Source organism: Vigna unguiculata, chromosome 8 (assembly GCF_037176805.1).
Source record: "Vigna unguiculata cultivar grain cowpea cultivar isolate G323 ecotype 2 chromosome 8, ASM3717680v1, whole genome shotgun sequence".
In the NCBI taxonomy this organism is placed as follows: Eukaryota; Viridiplantae; Streptophyta; class Magnoliopsida; order Fabales; family Fabaceae; genus Vigna; species Vigna unguiculata.
Window position 1 is genome coordinate 22,143,103 of NC_140799.1, and position 18,400 is coordinate 22,161,502.

The 18,400-nt window shown below is 31.9% G+C and overlaps 1 protein-coding gene across 1 annotated transcript; it reads right to left on the minus strand.

The window, feature by feature from the left end:
* Window positions 1–12,101: 12,101 nt before the first annotated feature.
* On the minus strand, window positions 12,102–15,538 carry PDV1 (plastid division1). The gene is made up of 2 exons (XM_028082876.2): window positions 15,051–15,538; window positions 12,102–13,193 (listed from the first exon to the last, which is right to left on the minus strand). Exons 1-2 carry the CDS (start codon window positions 15,360–15,362, stop codon window positions 12,678–12,680), a joined length of 828 nt encoding a protein of 275 aa, XP_027938677.1. The 5' UTR covers window positions 15,363–15,538; the 3' UTR covers window positions 12,102–12,677.
* Window positions 15,539–18,400: the final 2,862 nt, after the last annotated feature.

The window sequence follows — 18,400 nt, forward strand, 5'->3', positions numbered from 1 at the left end:
ATCTTGATTAATTATGAAATTCTTTTATTCTTTTTTTTTTCTTCATTTCCTTTCAACTCCCTTTACATGATAATACATCATGTAAATGATATTAATACTAATTTAATATTGCCTTTATTTAAAATATAAAAATACAATTGGATAAAAACAATGAAAATATAAATAGTCATAAATTTAAGAACTAAATTACTAACTAAATAGTTAAAATATATATTAATAAAAATTAAGGCTAATATATTCTAACATTGTTTATCTCTATAATACTACTAAATTAATTTTTAATTTTAATTAGGAAAATAAGAAAAAAAATACTTAATCTTGTACAAAGTTAATAATGAGAATTTATGGTCATTAAAATACAACAAGATCAATTGGGATTGCATCTCACAAATGATAAAAAAAATTAAAAATTTTACTTCTTTTAGTTTTTTAAAAAAAGAGTTAACACCAATTAATTATAAAAAAATTATATAAAAAATTAAAATATTACTTTGAATCCAAAATTTTAAAATATCACTTTTTTTATTTTCGTCCTCTAACTCCATATTGCTAAGTGGTGTTACCTTCTTTGGTGACCATCTTTCTTTTCAACACTTTTGTACAATATCACGTTTAAATGAGATACTTATTTGGGAGCTCCAATCATGGTTGTTTGTCAACATGAAATTTAGTGGGTTATTTAGTTTAGTATGATCTAATAAACTTCACATTAAAAAACCTAATAATGACAAAAAAACATAATTGGTTTATCTTTAATAGTAACTTCCTTTCTTTTTTGGAATTTTTGGATCAAATATAAAGTCCAAAGTAAGATACTTGTTTGGGACAACAATAATGGTTTTCTGCCCACATGGAATGTCGTTGGGTTTTTTACTTCACTTGATTGTAATTTGGATCCACATAAATCAAATAATTAATGGTAAAAAAGCTTAACTAAAATGACCTTAAGTAGGAATTGTCTTCCCGATTTAGAGTTTTTGTACAAAAAATATTCATACTAAGATATTGGATTGGAGTACCAGTAATGATTTTCTGCCAACATGGAATGTCATTGAATTATTTAATTTAGTAAGTTCTAATTTTGATACACATTAACCAAGTCCATTACGGTAAACCATGTGGTATTTGGTTAATTTGGTTTACAACGATGGAAATGGTTAACGTGCATCAGAATTAGAATCTACTGATAATCCAGTGACATTCTATATTGGCAGACAGCCATAATTGGAGCTCCCATTTAAGTATATCACTTTGTATTTAATATTGTATAAAAAGTGTTAAACAGAAAGACAGTTACTAGGAAATGTAACGCCAATTAGAGTTTTAGCAATACAAGGTTGGAGAACAAAAATAAAAAAGGTGATATTTTAAAATTTTGGATTCAAAGTGATATTTTAATTTTTTATAACTCATTGATGTTAACTCTTTTTTAAAAAACTAAAAAGAGTAAAATTTTTAAATTTTATTTTATTTTATCATCGTGAGATGCAATCCAAATTGATTTTGTTTTGTTTGAATGAACAAAAGTTCTCATCATTAACTTAGTACAAGATTAAGATTTTTTATTTATTTTCCTAATTAGAATTAAAAATTAATTTAGTAGTACAATATAGAGATCAACAATTAGAATAGATTAGCCTTAATTTTTATTAATATATTTTTTAATTATTTAGTTGGTAATTTAGGTCTTAAATTTAAAACTATTTATGTTTTCTATCCAATTGAATCTTTATATTTTAAATAAAGACAATATTAAATCAGTACTAATATCATTTACATGTATTATCATGTAAAGGGAGTTGAAAGGAATTGAAGAAAAAAAATAGAAAGATTTTATAGTTAATCAAGATTTTGACACATAAATCTTAACTTTAATTTAACAAAAGAATCACATTAACTCAATTTAAAAAAAAAATTAACTTAATCAAATAAAAAATATAAAAAATAAATCCAAATATATGACTAAATTATTAATTAAGTGCATTTTAATTAAATTTAAACGTATTAATTTAATTTAAAAAATAAAAAAGAGGGGTCAAAGAGAGAGAGAATGTGATAGTTTGGTTTATTCAAATTAACTATGCAACCTCCATTTCCCATTTACACCGTGCCTGAAAAAATAAAATAAAAATATAAACAAATAATTGTCACATAGATGCCACCTCACTGTGTCAAAATTGGTAACATATTCACTTAGTCAATATATCATTATCATTATTGCAAAGCAAATGATCCCGTATACCACCAAGTCATGACTTTTAAAATGAACAAATATATTTAATTTTAAAAATTAAAGATGACTTTCATATCTTAAAAAACAAATAAGAAAAAATATCACAATTTTAAATTTGAAAGAAAAAAATAAAGTTAAAAATAATTTCAATTTATAAAATAAAAAATAAAAAAATATCACAATAATTTTTAAATAAATAAAATGATTCTTATAAATGAATTTGGATTGAATATTCATAAAAGAGAAATATTATTAACTATTGTACTTGAGTGTATACTTTCAAATATAGAAGAAAAGTCTCGATAGCAAAAATAGTGCATTGTAAGCTTAGCAATTATAAGTTTACCTTCTGAGTTTAGATTGTACTTTTGTATTTGAAAGTGTTTTTCTCATTATTCAAATTGGCATTTGTCTTAATCTGAGGTGAAGATTGAGAAACATACTAGGAGAGATTGATGCTCGTGTTATCTAGAGAGAGTGTGCTTATGATACTAGGTGAGGTTAAACTCGTTTTATATTCAATTGTATTTTATTAATTGATGAAGGATTAATCCCAATCAAGGATGGAGACACATGCTTAAGAAGACTAAGTATGTTTAAAAAGGAAGTTCACTAGTCCTTCATCCCTTTTCATTATTTTTCATTGTGTTTGAATTTCCCTAAGTTGGCTCAACCTTAGTTGACTTGTTGACCTTTGACCAAGTTTGACTTGTTGACTAGAGTTAACTTGACTTAAGCCAACATGTTAATCCTTATTTATGTGTTTCGTAGGTTTAATTAAGGTTAAGTATGGTGGATGATGTGGCGCAACCCTAGTGGAGATTATATGGAGCATAGATGGAGGAGAGAGAAAAGACAAAAGCATAAAGTAAAAAGCGTAAAGTAAATGTACCTTTGTTTTTAGCACATTTTGGCCACTTTTTGGAGATATATGAGACACCTTCTTGATCTCTTTTAGAGCTTAACTGAAATTAGCATTGTACACACCATAGTTAGCTCATTTCTCTCTCACTTTTGTAAACATTATTTGACCTATTTTCTAGAAGCTTGGGTTAGGATTTTGTAGAGACATCCTTATGTATATTTTATATGCTTAAAAGTCGTTAAACTCTTCTATATAAGGGGTGCTCCTGGAGTTGTAAGAGGGTTGCTAAATTTGAGCAATATACATTTCTGTTGTTCAACCAAAACCATGAGGTTCCTCCACGAGGTTCCTCCATAGGGGTGGAGTTTGTACCTTAGCCTTATCTTGCTTAGCAAGTGGCAACATCATACACTCATCTCTAGAGTTGGTTAGCCATATGGCCCCTCCAAGATTGGTGTGCTTCATCTTCATTACCATTCTTTATGTCTTCCATTTTGTTTTTGTTTTCTTCTACTTCTATTTGGTTTACATGTTGTGTTTCCTTTTTTGTTGTGAATTCTAACTCAATTCATCACTCTCGTTCTTTTTGAACCTTTTATAGTGCACCTTCACATCTAGATATCTTGCTATCTTAATGTCCAGTGGAAATATTTACTAGGTTTTCTTAAGAAACTCATCACCATATTCAAAAACATAAAATGAACCAACTCAATCCTTCATTATTAGTGAAACCTTTTAAGCATGGTAATTAAGAGAGAACTGGTTATAACTCGATGGGTGAACTAATATAAAATATTTTTTATGCTCGATTTACTTTTTGTTTAGTATTTCAAATTCATTTGTGAAAAAGGATTTTAAGGCTTTATTCATCCCCCTTTAATTGCAAATTTGAAATCTCATTCAATCAAAGGTGACTAATACATAAGGCAAGGGGTTCTATATATAGATGGCCTAGCTCTCGTCGCAAGCATGACCATTTTAGTGTGGGATTGAAACTACAATATTGGATGTTACACACATGGAGAAGTGACACTTAAAATTAAACTAAATTTAGCATATCCTACATTATATGGGACTTTGTTTTATAAGCTTCTTCTCTAAGTGTCAGGCATTAACTTCTACGGTTCTTGGCTAACATTTTAAGCCCAAAATAAGGTCCAATTATGACCAAAATCTCATGTACAAATGCCTCCATATAATCCTACAATTACAAGGAAAGAATATACACATATACAATTTATTAAAGACTAAGCAAAAAAGAAAGATTTGTTGGTATTCTACTCTCTAACATGGAAGAGTCTTCATCATTGAAGCTTTATTTTCATTTATCCTCTTAGATATAGGTTTTGTGATTGATGGTTTCCATAACAATTGTTTGGAGTCATTGTTATCAAAAACTAAAAATCTAAAAACACTTTATCAACACATTTTCACCAAAACACTAACTTTTACAAGAAATAATACATCTGGACTAGAATCAAAGAATTAAAGCAAAACACTACCTAAAAGAGATGCAATTAGCTATGAAAAATAAGTCAAAACTGGAACTTAACATACCTCCACACTGCCCTTGCACTTTTGGGCAAACATATAAGAAAAGAAGAAACTAAAAGCAATTTCCAAAATTCAAATGAATTCTCATCTCACTACTCAACTACAATTGTTATGCACAAAAAGAAGTACAATCAATGCTTTAAAACATCAAACATGCTTGAAAATAGGTCAAAAAAATCAAGTAAACCAATATTTATTCAAAATCAGTTCTTCGATCAAAATCACAACCTGACAAATTAGTGTATCTCTCATCCTCTCATGTGTTTCAAGATAAAATTTATCTCTTAGCATATTACATCATGAAACTAGCACTAACATAGGCTTGAAGAGCTTCTAACATCCACTACTCATTACCAACACAACTTAAGATCAATAGGACTTTAATCAAGATTATAACATGGCCAAGATTATAACATGGCCAAGGTAGAGGGTAGGATATAGAAAATGATTCAAATCTTAAGCAACAAAGAGGGTGGAAGGAGCAATTGGGATATATCTAAAAAATCAAGTGTAAAGTCATGCTCCTCAATATTTCAATATTCATACTATCACTTAGTGTCCTTCTCTATCTCCCCTTGAGATTAAGAACTAATAATTACAAAAACAAAATAATCTCTCATGCAGGAGATTACAATCACACTCAAAGTATTCTCACTTTTATTTCTCTTGAAGCACTTTAATATTTCTCTCACATTATACCTGTCTTCTTCATCTTGGTCCCAATTCTTATAATCATGTTGTGTCATTTTACCATTGATGCATATTCAATTAAGCATATTCTTCATATCTTCAAATTTCTTCTTCTTTCTTTATTTTTGGAAGTTCTTAATATTTCATTCAGAGTTCTTGATGTTATCTATTCTTTCCTTTTCTGCCATTCAACAATTTGAATTTCAAACTTAACATTATGGACTTAATCTTTTGAAGAATCTCTTACAGTCTTTGATCTGCAAGGTTTTTTCCTTTCTCGTGATTAGTTGATGAATATATGACAACATTAGTGATTTTTAATCATAAAGGATTTCCTTTTATATCTAATCAATAATCTTTTATATTCTTCAGATTATATGTTCAATAAGAATATCTTTAGATAATTCTAAGCTTAGCATCACAATTCTCTTAATTGATTTGATCATCAATTTCAATATTCATATTCCATTAATCAATTTGAACTTGATCTTCATATCAACTGGTGTTTTAATGAATCTTTTTTGTGTTATTTGTTGATATGAGGTTGGCTCGTGTAATGTGTGCCTTAGCATTACTAGTCTAATCATTCTTTTATTGGAGTCGTATAATGGAAGTATTTGTCTAATAGGGATATTCAACATTCACCCTAGTGAGTTGAATTTTACTCGTCTAAAGGTGATACTCGTCTGGTACCTTTAAATGCTTGTGTTGACTTGTCTAACGTTTTTCTTTGACTACTCTACTGCTTGTAGCAATCTAATGCTTGTAGCAATCTAATGCGTTGCCTCATTATGTTGACTCATATGGTCAATGATCTTGTCAATTGAGTTTAATTGAGTATGCATTATTTGAGTCTTCTGATGACTTGTTCGTCTAACAACATTAGTCATCTAGTCCAACTTGCGACTCACTAACCAATATTTTTTATTGAGCTCGTCTAAGATTCACTTTCTTTCATGTTTGCTTCAGACTTCAAGCATCATCTAATTTATGATGCTCATTTTCTTATGATTTTGCTTACACTCATTCAACACACATTAGTTTAATAAAAACACATGTTCATACTAAAGAACATGGTTGTCTAATAATTATATTCTTGCGTGTAATGAGGTCTTTAACCTAACTAACCTTTCTTATGTTCAGTGCTTCTCTAGGAGCATTATATAATCATATTTAGCAAAATTGGAACATTATCTAATTGACTTAATTATCTTGTTTCATTATAGATTTTGTTATCATCAAAATCTATTTGTTAGACTCGTCTAATGGGGTTTTCAAGCAACTAGTGCTAATAAAGACCTCCTTCAGCTATCACCAGCTAGTTATGCTCTTTTAAGTGAATCAAGTAATTAGTAGACCTTTAATATAGTCATTATAGTAGACTCCTAGTCAAAGCACATGTTAAGCCCACACAAGGTATTACTTATCCCTCGAGGGCTACCAACACAAGCATACATGTATCTGGCAATGTTCGATAGATTTGGCATATTCCTATTTAGATTCTACTTAACCCATCCACATTTGTTCTCTTTTCCACAAGCACATTCATGTGCATGAATCACCATTATTTACATTCATTCATCCAAACATTAAACTCACAATATGTAGGGAAAACACATATGTCATATCTTTCTCATCAAACAAATATTCTTTTAACAACACAATTAACGACATGAACATAGTTCGACTCATAAAACACTCATCAAGACTCAGTTAGCTTCCCTCACTCAAGCTAAGTTTTCTACTAGCTCTATACTAGGTTTCCAAAGGGGTGAGAAAGTCAACTTCTCCTCTCAAGGGTCACTTACAATAACTCGGGTGTTGGCATCCCAAGAATGAAAGGGAAGACTCAGAAAAAAGGAGAGAGCTAACTGAAAGATGATAGAAGAGAATGTGGTGATATGAGACTTGATACCTTGTAACTTGGCCTAATATATTTCTCTCTCTCAAACAAAAAGAAGCATCGTGCCACGGTATAATATGTGCGTATCTTTATCCCTTTGAAAAGGGTAGCACCGTATCAAGGGTTTAGGTCCCATGTCCCCCACCAAATTTTTTCTCTCTCTTCCACGCGTCTTTTCTTCTTCAACTACGTTCACTCTTTATGCTCAAGAGAATAGTTGAATGTTCTAAGACTCACTCAACTCCTTAAGGTATGAGACCTCGTCTAATAAGCATAACCATGCAATGTCTAACAAAGTGCATATTGTTCAAGCTCATAACATTTGTAACATTCCGGTAGGATATTACTTAAAATAAATAATAAAATAACAATTTATATAAATAATACCTCATTTATTAATGAACCATTTCCCTAAATGCGGGAAATTTCAAAACTTTAAAACATTAAGAATCCAAATATTCTAAAATTGTAAAAACTGTAATCAAATTACATGTAAATTAAACCAAAAATAGTTATAAAAATCCCTTCGTGCACTGAGCCCACTCTCCGCCACTAAGCGTCTCCTGGCTCACCTATAACATCATCTGCTCCTGGATAATAAATTACCCGATCATCGCCACACACAAACAGATAGGGTGAGCTATGCACATAAATATAATCAAATATGAAATTAAATCCCCAGCCCATTCATAAATAATCATTTTTTTTTATTTTCCAAAAACACCCACATTCCCACACTCATAACCAATATGAGTTCATGCATGTATTCTAACTCTGGGATTTCATGTGCTTCCACGACCCTCCTCGCTCGTGATCCAACCTACAAGCCTCTCCCGCTTGTAGTCCTGCTTCACGGACTTCCTCGTCCGTCATCCGAACTCCTCGCTCATAGCATTCCCAAGTTGAGCATGGAATGAACTTCCTCGCTCATTCATCCCAACAAGGGTACCTCCGGTGAACTAAACTGTTCACATTTCGCATTCGGTCCACCCATCACGAACTCCTCGCTCGTGACTCCAACCAAGCACATCCCAAATCCTAAGGACTCAGTCCATCAAGTCCAAACACCACAAACACATGCATATAACTTCCTATATTTAGGAAAAAGTAAACAAACTAGCTCATAAAGCACATACAAACATAGAAAGTCGCAGCAACTCGCTTAAGCCAAGGACCCTCGCCCAAGCTAAACCATCAGCCTCGCTTAGGCTAGTCCACCTCGCCTAAGCGAGCATGAAACATTGACTGCACCACCTTGTCTCGTTTAGGCGAGCCCCTCTCGCCTGAGCGAGACCCATTCGCTCAAACACCCAAATCTCCTCGCTTGGACGAGGATTTGCGCTTAACCACACATAACACTTTTCGCGTCCTCGCTTAGGCGAGCCACTCTCGACCGAGCGAGACTTCGTTTCGCTCAACCCAAACCTTGGTCGTCTGAGCCAAATGCTCGAGCCTAAACCCTGAATGAACTCCTGCAACTCTCGCCTAGGAGAGAAGGAGTCGCTTTGGCGAAACTTGTAGAGTTTCGCCACTGTTCAAGCACGAGAACAACCAAAACTATACCCAAAAACCAACACAATCACTACCAAGCACTCCATTTGATCAAGCAACCACAAGAATAGGTTTTAAACAGGTTTGAATCACCAAATCTAAAGGTTTGGCCATAATTAACCAATACAGTTCTAAAACCCTCATCCAATTCATATAAATCACCCCAAAACTTTATGCACAATATCAATTTCACCAATTCTCAATCACAATGCCTATAATACGAAATTAACATTATGCAGAATCAAATTGAGAATAACACAAACATAGAATCACAACAAAATTCGTATGCACATAAGGACAGCTCTCTTAACCTGAATTCTGGATTAAAATTTGGAAGAAAATGGAGGTTCCTTGGTTCACCAATGCTTTGCTTCACCCTCTCCCAATTCAGCCCTTGCACACCCAAAGACTCACCTCTCACTCTCAAATTCGTGCTCTTTTCAAGGGTCCACTATCAACACTGTCAAAACCCTCTTTTTCCCTAAAAATGACCTTTTATATGTCTCTCAATTAAGGGTTTAAAAGTAAAAACGAAAATAGGCTTTATGGTGGTTTAATTTCTATTAAGGGTCATTATATAATGGTTTCCAGCCCCTTGGCTGCCCCTTCTATTGATTTTACCTTTGCCCTTTCTTTCACATTCAATTTCACAACTTCATTTAGCAAAAATAAAGTCTATTTCACCTCTTAACAAGGTTTAAACCCATGACCCCCTACTCATAAGGCCAAAGCACAACCATTATGCCAATTCATATTTAGTGATAACCATTATAGTCTTATGGCTATAATATCACTCACCAGTCACAATTATATTACCAAAACAAAATAGGAATAATTCAACCCAACACAAAAAGACATACAAAGGACTTGAACCCAAGTCCTATCATACAACTAAATACTCTCATCCACTTGAACTAGTACTTTTTCACATCATACAATTAACATTTAATGATTTCAAAGTTTCCCACCACTCGCATTTATTAATTAATTAATTATTTAATAATTAATTTCCACGGATCTTACAACATCTGGTCTGGGCAACTACTTGTATCGTTCGATACGTGTTGCCCCTCAACATATACCTTGAAGAAACCCTCGACGTCTAATGCTTGCTCACCACAATGCCTAGCGCGTTCAGACATCTACTGCTTGTCTAAGGACCATTAGTCTTATGGCTCATCCAACTTTTAAGACTTCCACCTACTTATTGTCTCGTTAATAGGTTTATCCCTCTCGACATACTCGCTTTCTAACTAGGTTTGTCAACTATCGTCAAACCCAAACATCTAACTTCTGATATTAATATTTTATAGATTTTATAAGAAACATATAAAAGGTGTGTTGAACTTTGATTTAATAGTCTAGGAGTAGACAATTTGATGATAGAAGCAGTAGACCACGTGATTAGTAATAATTTTATATAGGATTCTATATTGGTAGCTCTAATTAACTTATAATAAGTTTGAATCTTTTTTATTAGGTATAATATTGATTTGGTATCGCAATTTTTTGGTTAAATTCAATTTGGTCCCCATATTTTTTGTTTGCTCAATTTAGTACCCAATTATCTAAAAAAATTTAATTTGATCATCTCCGTTAAGTTGGAATTAACATCGTGTCCGTACAGGACACGTGTCAAGTCATGAAATTTTTAATTTTTTTTAATTTAAAAAAAAAATTAATTTTAATTTTTTTTTAAAATCTGTCACGTGTTAGTTGACTATCATGCCACGTGACAACTTATAATCATGACACGTGACAGTGGTATAGTTGTTTTCAATTTAGTTCTCTATTTAAATTTTGGTTTACTTTAGTATCCCAATCTTTTAAAATGATCAAATTTCATCATTTCCAATTTGAGACCAAATTAGTAACTAAGTTTAATTATAATTTATATATACATGTTAAAATAATTGTTTTAAATTTATACATCAAATCACTACACATAAATATTCAAATTATTTTATTTTTTACAAGTGTAAAAAATTTCATGTGTAAAAAATTACAAAGGTAAAAAATGTAAAAAAATACAATAATTTAAGTATTTAGGTGAAATGATTTGATATATATATTAGAAAAAGTTATGGTAACATGTATATATAAGTTGTAATTAAGCTTATTTACTAATTTGGTCTCAAATTGGAGAGAACGAAATTGGATCATTTTTAAAAATTGGGTACTAAATTGAACAAAAAATTTAAATAGAGGGCTAAATTAAAAACAACTATTACAATTGCCACATGTCATGATTGTAAGCTACCACGTGGCACAATAGTAAATTGACACGTGACAGTTTATAAATTTTTACAAAAAAAATAATAAAAATTTTTAAAATTTTTAAAAAAATAAAAAATTTTATGACTTGACACATGTCCTTACTTTAACTTCAACTTAACAGAAATGACCAAATTGAATATTTTTAAATAATTAGGTTTTAAATTGAATAAACTAAAAGTATGAGGACTAAATTGAACTTATACCAACTCAGTAATTATACCTTTTTATTATTTTAAATATACAAAAGAATAGAATGAAATAAAGTTAAAAAAAACATGGCGGTGCATGAAAGAAATGGTCAATACCAAAAGCCAAATTCCTCTTCTCAATCTCCAAAGAACATTCGAGGCTTAATGATATTTTTATATAGCTTGAGTTATATATATATATATATATATATATATATATATATATATATATATATATATATATATATATATATATATATATATATATATATATATATATATATATATAAACTAAATTTGAGTTATTAAAATAAGTTTTAGCACTATATTTTGAGATTAAAACCATACTTTATTAAATTTTAGAGATTTTGGACTCAAATTATAAACGTAAAGAAATCAACATTTATGTTTAAAAAAATAAATGCATTCGTAATGTTTCGCTAATCGAATTCTAGTATCGATTTTAATAGTTTTTGTAATATTAAAATCAACTAATTCTTTATATTGATTATTCAGAATAGATACAATATTAAAATAAAAAGCCATATTTCTAACTTGAATTGTAACTTTATAAACAGATTGTCACACAGAAATAGTAGTTCAAGGTACGGCGTAATGAGACGTGGCTAATGATAAGAAGCATCAGATTGTCCAATAATAATTATTCCATGAAGCTCAAAGACAACAAAATTAAAATATTAGTTCTAGTTTTTGTATTACTTGAAATTATAAGTTTTAAGTTCTAAGCTGTGAATTAAATATAAGAAAGTACTTAATTTTAAACTCGGCGTAATACAACTCTTAATTCCGATTGCAATGAATACAATAAGCCAAGAAAAATGTAATCAAAACTCAAAAAGGGTCGATTCAAGTCCAAATCCATTCGCCATCAGTAGCATGATCAATTTCTTTACATGAAACCCGAAAATATTTCTTTCATTGCAACATAAAAGTATTCACAAAATAGATCATAACAAGAAAAACTAAGGTATAAGGCATTCACATTCCTTCAACTAAAGCTGACGAAAATTGCGCAGGAATTTATGACAGATGACACTACGTAGCAGAAAGAAGAATCTTTTGTGTTGGTTTGCTACTAACTATAACATTTCAAGCATCTGCACCTCAACAAGGAATCCAGCAAACAGGACCTATATATATTGCAACTTTTCAGGTGGAAACAACCCAAGCTGCTATGCCACTTTTAAAGCTTCCAGTGGCAACAAAAACCAAGACGACGCTCGAGAGCCTTAGCTCAAGTGACAACAAGCTTTGCCTCCACTTTACCCTTAGTCTCAGGTATCCTTTGCTACCCAGGAAAAAAATAAAGGACCAAGAGCACAAAAATGGAGAAAGAACAAAATAACACTCGAAAACATAATCCAATCATCATTTTATCAGAGATAGAGGTTAATTCTAACCTCTAGCTAACAATACATCCAAATTACTGGAATGAGCATCAGATGAAGAACCGACCAATTTAGTTCTTCTCACGGTTGTTCTGTTGCTGTGAACTCTATCTTGTGGCCTATATGGCTGCTCATGATTAGCTACCTGATGTAAATGAAGCAAAGCTATCATGCTAATTGCAACCAAAGCAGCATTTCCAACTATTCCGCCCATATGATCCAATCCAAGAGATCTCTTCACAAAATTGAAACTTGAGACAAAAATGTTGATAAGAGTATTAGATCTCTTCACTTTCACAGTCGCAAAATTCTCAGCCGAACAGTTTGGTTGTCCATAAAGAAAAATATCAGGAGCGACAATGCAGCTTGTATCATGCACATCTCCAATAAAAGCAAGAGCTTCTTCAATGACTTTATATTTTTTACCACGGTGTTCAGTCAGCCTCATTGCAAGAACAATTCTGCTCTGTTCTAAGCGTGCAATTGCAGCATCTCTCTCAACACGCTGCTGGGTTTGAATAGTCTACATATAGAATGAAGTTCCAAATTAGAGACTCCCATAAAATATCATGCAATATAAGGCCCAAACAAAAGTGGTACTAAAAAAGGTAAGATTGTATTTAATTGATTAATCAGATTTCTGAAGTTCCTTGAAAAACTAACGGAAAGACGATGCCTATTGCATGTTTATATATTGGTGGTTCACTTTATGTGTAGTTGAAGGCCCTGTCAAGTATTGGAGATCCCGCATTAACTAAAAAACTAAGACCAAATTATAATATATAAGTAAAGGGTGAACCTTACCTTACAAATTGGTTTTATAGGATTCAGGAATTTTTTCCTGAATTCTTGTGTTCTCTCTTTTTTCTTTTTTCCTTCTTGTTTCTTATTCTTCAGTTATTTATAGTGTTTGTTTTTGTGACATTCGTGAGAAGTTACAGAAAGGAGTTAAAATCCGCAACAAACCTAATTAAAAAGATTTTCAAATTCATTCTTTGGTATTTCATAACACTTGCTCAGGAGAAACATAATATCCATAAAAGGAGAACAAAAGGGGCTAATTATAGAGAAATCATTGAGTGAAAGAAACAGAGGCAGTAAGCAGTTACAGAAAGGACTGAAATTGCGAAGTGGCAAATAATGGATGGAACCTTAAAGCAAATGGTCAAAGATTGGGGAACCATGACAATAGATTTAACATATGACACAATCACCAAAATGTAGTACAACGTCTACATAACAGAATGAAACAAGTGACTTTCAGTTAACTTCAAAACTGATTTCCAATAAACAGAACATAAAGTTTGAACACTTGGAAGCGATAAACATCCGTAAACAATATCTATGCAGCCATAAAAACAACGAAGTCCATAAACAGTTGCATTAAGGGCAAAAGTTTTATTTACTATTCAATAATTGAATGGAACCTTAATAATAAAATCTGGTTCTTAACATGCTTCTTCCTTCTTTTACTCAAGTCACACCTAAGAGTCATGTCCATTTGTCCAAATTTCCAACTCAAACTAAACTGGCTCAATAAAGGTACAAAAATACATAAAAAGCATTTTCCAAATCAAAACTGTCGCAATTTAAAGAAAAAGCCTCTGATTTTTAAGAAGATACAACACAGCAAAACTAATTCGCAATACCATTAATGGTATTTAACCAAAGATCATTGATGCAAATATCTATTCAAATTTTAAAGGATGAAAAACCCCAACACACGCCCACATTTATCTTGTAACTATCAACCACTAAAAAGTTCAGTTCCCTTAACATCAAGTTTGCAAATAGAGGGAACAATGGCTTACGGAGCTTTGCTCCTACCATCTTTACCTGAATCTATAACGGTCCAGGATACCAAAATCTGAATTATTACACCAAAAAGTAAATAAATTAATAATCACACATGGTCCAGTGTGCATCTCTGCATTTTTGTTAAGTATGTTCCAAGGAAAATAATCCTGGTCGAAGAGGATAAAACCATTATAGTTAGCAAAATTCTCCGACTGTTTCCAGAAGCTGCATATCCGAGACTCATCAAGTTAAAACAACCTCAAGCCTGTTGTAAGATAGTACTCTGTGGTACTGGTTGCCTACTTGAGTTTCCATTGTGTACTGGCATCTAAGTTAGGGCAAATTTAGTGCTCAATTTAGGATTTCCATTTTGAGTTTATAAAAAAAAAAAAAAAAAAAACCACCCTCACTCGGTAACAACGCCCAGTTTTGAGGGAAAAAAATACGCGGCAAGCAAATGACAACAACCGGAAACGAATTAACATCCAATTTCAACAATTTTCAAACCGTAACAGCAGAGAAATTATAGCAAAACGAAACAAAAACAACAAAGCCAAAGAGAAATAATAAAAAAAAAGCTCACATGAAAGAACTCGAGCTGGTCTTCGAGGTTCTCGAGCGCGGTCCGTATAGCGTTGAGACTCTTGGCTTCGCGAACGGCGGAGTCGTCGTCGTCGTCGGCTGGTCGGAAGTCCTTAACGAAGACGAAACCCGAGCTGTCAGCAGCGGCGTTAGCGGCGGAATTGGGAAGCGGCGAAGAGTTTTTGAGGGTTTTGAGGGAAGTGAGAAAGTGGGATCTGGAAACCGAGTGAATTGCGTCGCTGAGCTTGTCGTGGAGGTCCCAAATTTTTTCGAGAATGGCTTCGATTTCTTCCATCTGCATATCCCATTTCATTTTCGATTTGAGGAAGATGGACGAGTAAAGACAGAAGCAACACGGACAGTGACACCCAACAATGAGCAATTTGAACAACCAGAGCCCAGTTTTTTAATAACTGCTGATATCATTACCACCGTTTTAATTTGCCTCCACTATTACGGAAGGAATTTTATGGCCCCACGTAGCTTATGAGGCTGGCATGGTTGTTACTCTTTCTCAAAAAGATTTAAATAAGATCTCCTTTGGTTCAAACTCAAATACGTACTAGAAACTAAGAAATCTATTTTTGGCAAATAGCTTTTGAATTTTCTTTCTCCAAATATTATTTCTTAAATATTTTACTACAGTAAACACAAACCAAATCTATATTAAAAAAAATTAACACTATTTAAAGGCAGAATTGGATAATCGAGGAGCTGAATTATCACGTTTTATTCAATAACCATATTGTATCTATTTCTTTTCTTTTTCTTTAATTTTTAGTAATTAATGAAAATAAAAACAAATACGAAAAAAATTAATTTTTATATTTTTTTTCTAAATATCAAATTAAATAATAAAATGAAACATTTTATTAGAAATTTATTATTAATTTTATGATTTTTTAAAAAGAAATATTTTAATTTTAGTAACTCCTACACTCTATTAAACAACCTAAAAAATTAAACAAAGATTTACCAACATCAGATATCATTATTGAATCATAAACAAGCAACATAAAAAAACAATACAATTTTCACCACTAGTAATAATTGTCAGAAAATCACAAGAAATATGTAAAAAATGATTTTTGAGTCATTTTTTGGTGTATTAACTTCTATTATTATATATTTATTTGTACAGTGTGTATATTGCACATATTTATTACAAGTTATGTTTTAGCAAGATTTGAGGGAGAAAAAACATGAAATGATCAAAAACGTTTGTTGTAAACATGTGATAAAAATGTGCTAAACTATAAAGTTGTTGGAAACTGTCTAAAGGAGGATGGGTCCCAATTTTTTTCAAATTCCACCATTTACTATATCTTTTTAATTTTTTGAAGTATTTTTCTCCTAATTTTCTACATTTTAATAGAGATTTATTACCTATACTACTCAAAAAATTCTAATTTTTCTCTAGTGTTTCATGCTTTTACATTTTACATTTCTCATACTTTTATGTATAGAAAAATTAGGATTTAGGGTTTATCATCCTCTAAAATTATTATGATACATACAACAAAAAATAAATCTAATATATCATCATATAATGTTTAGGGTTTAGGGTGAAAAGAGGAATGGTAAGGAGTGGAATGCAAAACTGGGAGTGTAGTGCATGAACAAGAATTGAGTCCACAATGGTGGTCATTGTGGAAAAATACTCAAACACCATGACTCACGCAACAACTAGTGAATGAAAACAACAAAGAAATAACTCCTTAAATGATTTTGGACGAAGAGGAAACATATCTGAATGGATTGGAAAAGAACTTGAATGGAGAGAACAAGAAAGAGCTCTTTAAACATGTCAATGATGAACTTACGAATGAGGGAAGAAAAGTAGAAAGAAAACAAAAGAGAAAATGAGAGAGAAAACTTGAAAACAAAAGCATTCAGAATGGTAGGAGGAAACAATGTTATGAGTGAGCCAAATAAAAAATTTAAGAAATTAACCATATTCAAGGGGTTATAGGTTACAATTCTCTATAAAATCATATTCTATAAGTATAGGCTACGGTTATGACTACCAAAGTATAGGCTATGGTACTTTTAGTCAAAAATTGCAAAAATGTCACTGTGTTTTTATAGGATGTGTTTTTCCTTAAAATTGTAGCCTACATGGCTAACTAAGAGGAATATTTGCACTAGTGCAATTATAGGCTAAGTATATAATCGCAAGAAAGGGAGTGTGGTAGACAAGTGTTATTTGAACACAAAGGATTAAACGATAAGTACAATAACACAAACTGTATGATACCTTTAGGTACATGATAAATGATATGTATTTACACATATCAGATGATGAGTGCTTAGAAATATCAGACACTATGAGGTCATAAATATCAAACGATAGATAAATCATGATGTAGACAATAGAAAAATGAGAAGAGGTTAGGCAATGTGTGTGCTTAGAGAGAGAGAGAGGGGGTAGGCTAGTCAAGGCAGGCGAGACACGTGTGAATGAGAGAGAATAATCAGTTATGACATGGAACATGATTACTTAAGCATAATTTTATTATTTCCTATTGATTTGAGCTATAAAAGGAAAAACTAGGTCATCAGGTTTCCTTCTTACAACCATATTCTTTCGCCATCACAATCTCTCCCTTTTCTAAAGGCAAACGCCTTAGCCACAAGAAGAGTAGGGAAACACCTAAACTCTTATTCTCTTAGGCGCCCTTTGAGCACTCTTAGTAGTGTAGATTTTGTTTTGGGCATAGTTTAATGGGCTAAGTAGCATAGATTTTTGGGCCTTAGAAAACCCATTATTGTAGAACACATTCTTCATTAACTTTTCAAGTCAATATGCACCTAAAAGGATAGCTTGGATGGCGAATGAGAGACTTATCTCCTATGGGAGAGAGTGGCCATGTGTCATGCTCTCATTGGAGAGGGTTCCTCCTAATTGCCACATGACACTCTAGGTTGGAGATTATTTCCCACCTTCTTGAGTGACCATGTGTCATGCTCTCATCGGAGAGGTTTCTTCCTAGTGGCCACATGGCATTCTAGGAATGAAAAGTATTTTTCACCTTCTTGAGTGGTCACATGGCACTCTAGGAATGGAGAGTATTTCCCATTTTTTTTGAATGACCACATTTCTTCCTCTTATTGGAGAGAATTTATGTCTTGGAATCCAAGCTAGCTAAGTTATAGTTTTTAGGGTTTTGCATCTCCAAATTTGGAGACACCTTAGGCTATAAATATAGGTGTCTCCTCTCTCGTAAATTCACTTTGAGATTAGTAGAGTTATGCTGTCAAATTATTTTGTACCTACATACTTTACTCCAAAATCTTGGCTAGAACATCCCATGTGGTCTCCTTTAGTCACCATTCCTTGAGTGTTGGCCC

Coding starts and splice junctions, on each gene's coding strand:
- PDV1 (XM_028082876.2), bottom strand. CDS start 15,362: ATGAAATGGGATATGCAGATGGAAGAAATCGAAGCCATTCTCGAAAAA. Junction 13,194..15,050: donor ACCAGCTCGAGTTCTTTCAT/GTGAGCTTTTTT, acceptor TTCTATATGTAG/ACTATTCAAACCCAGCAGCG.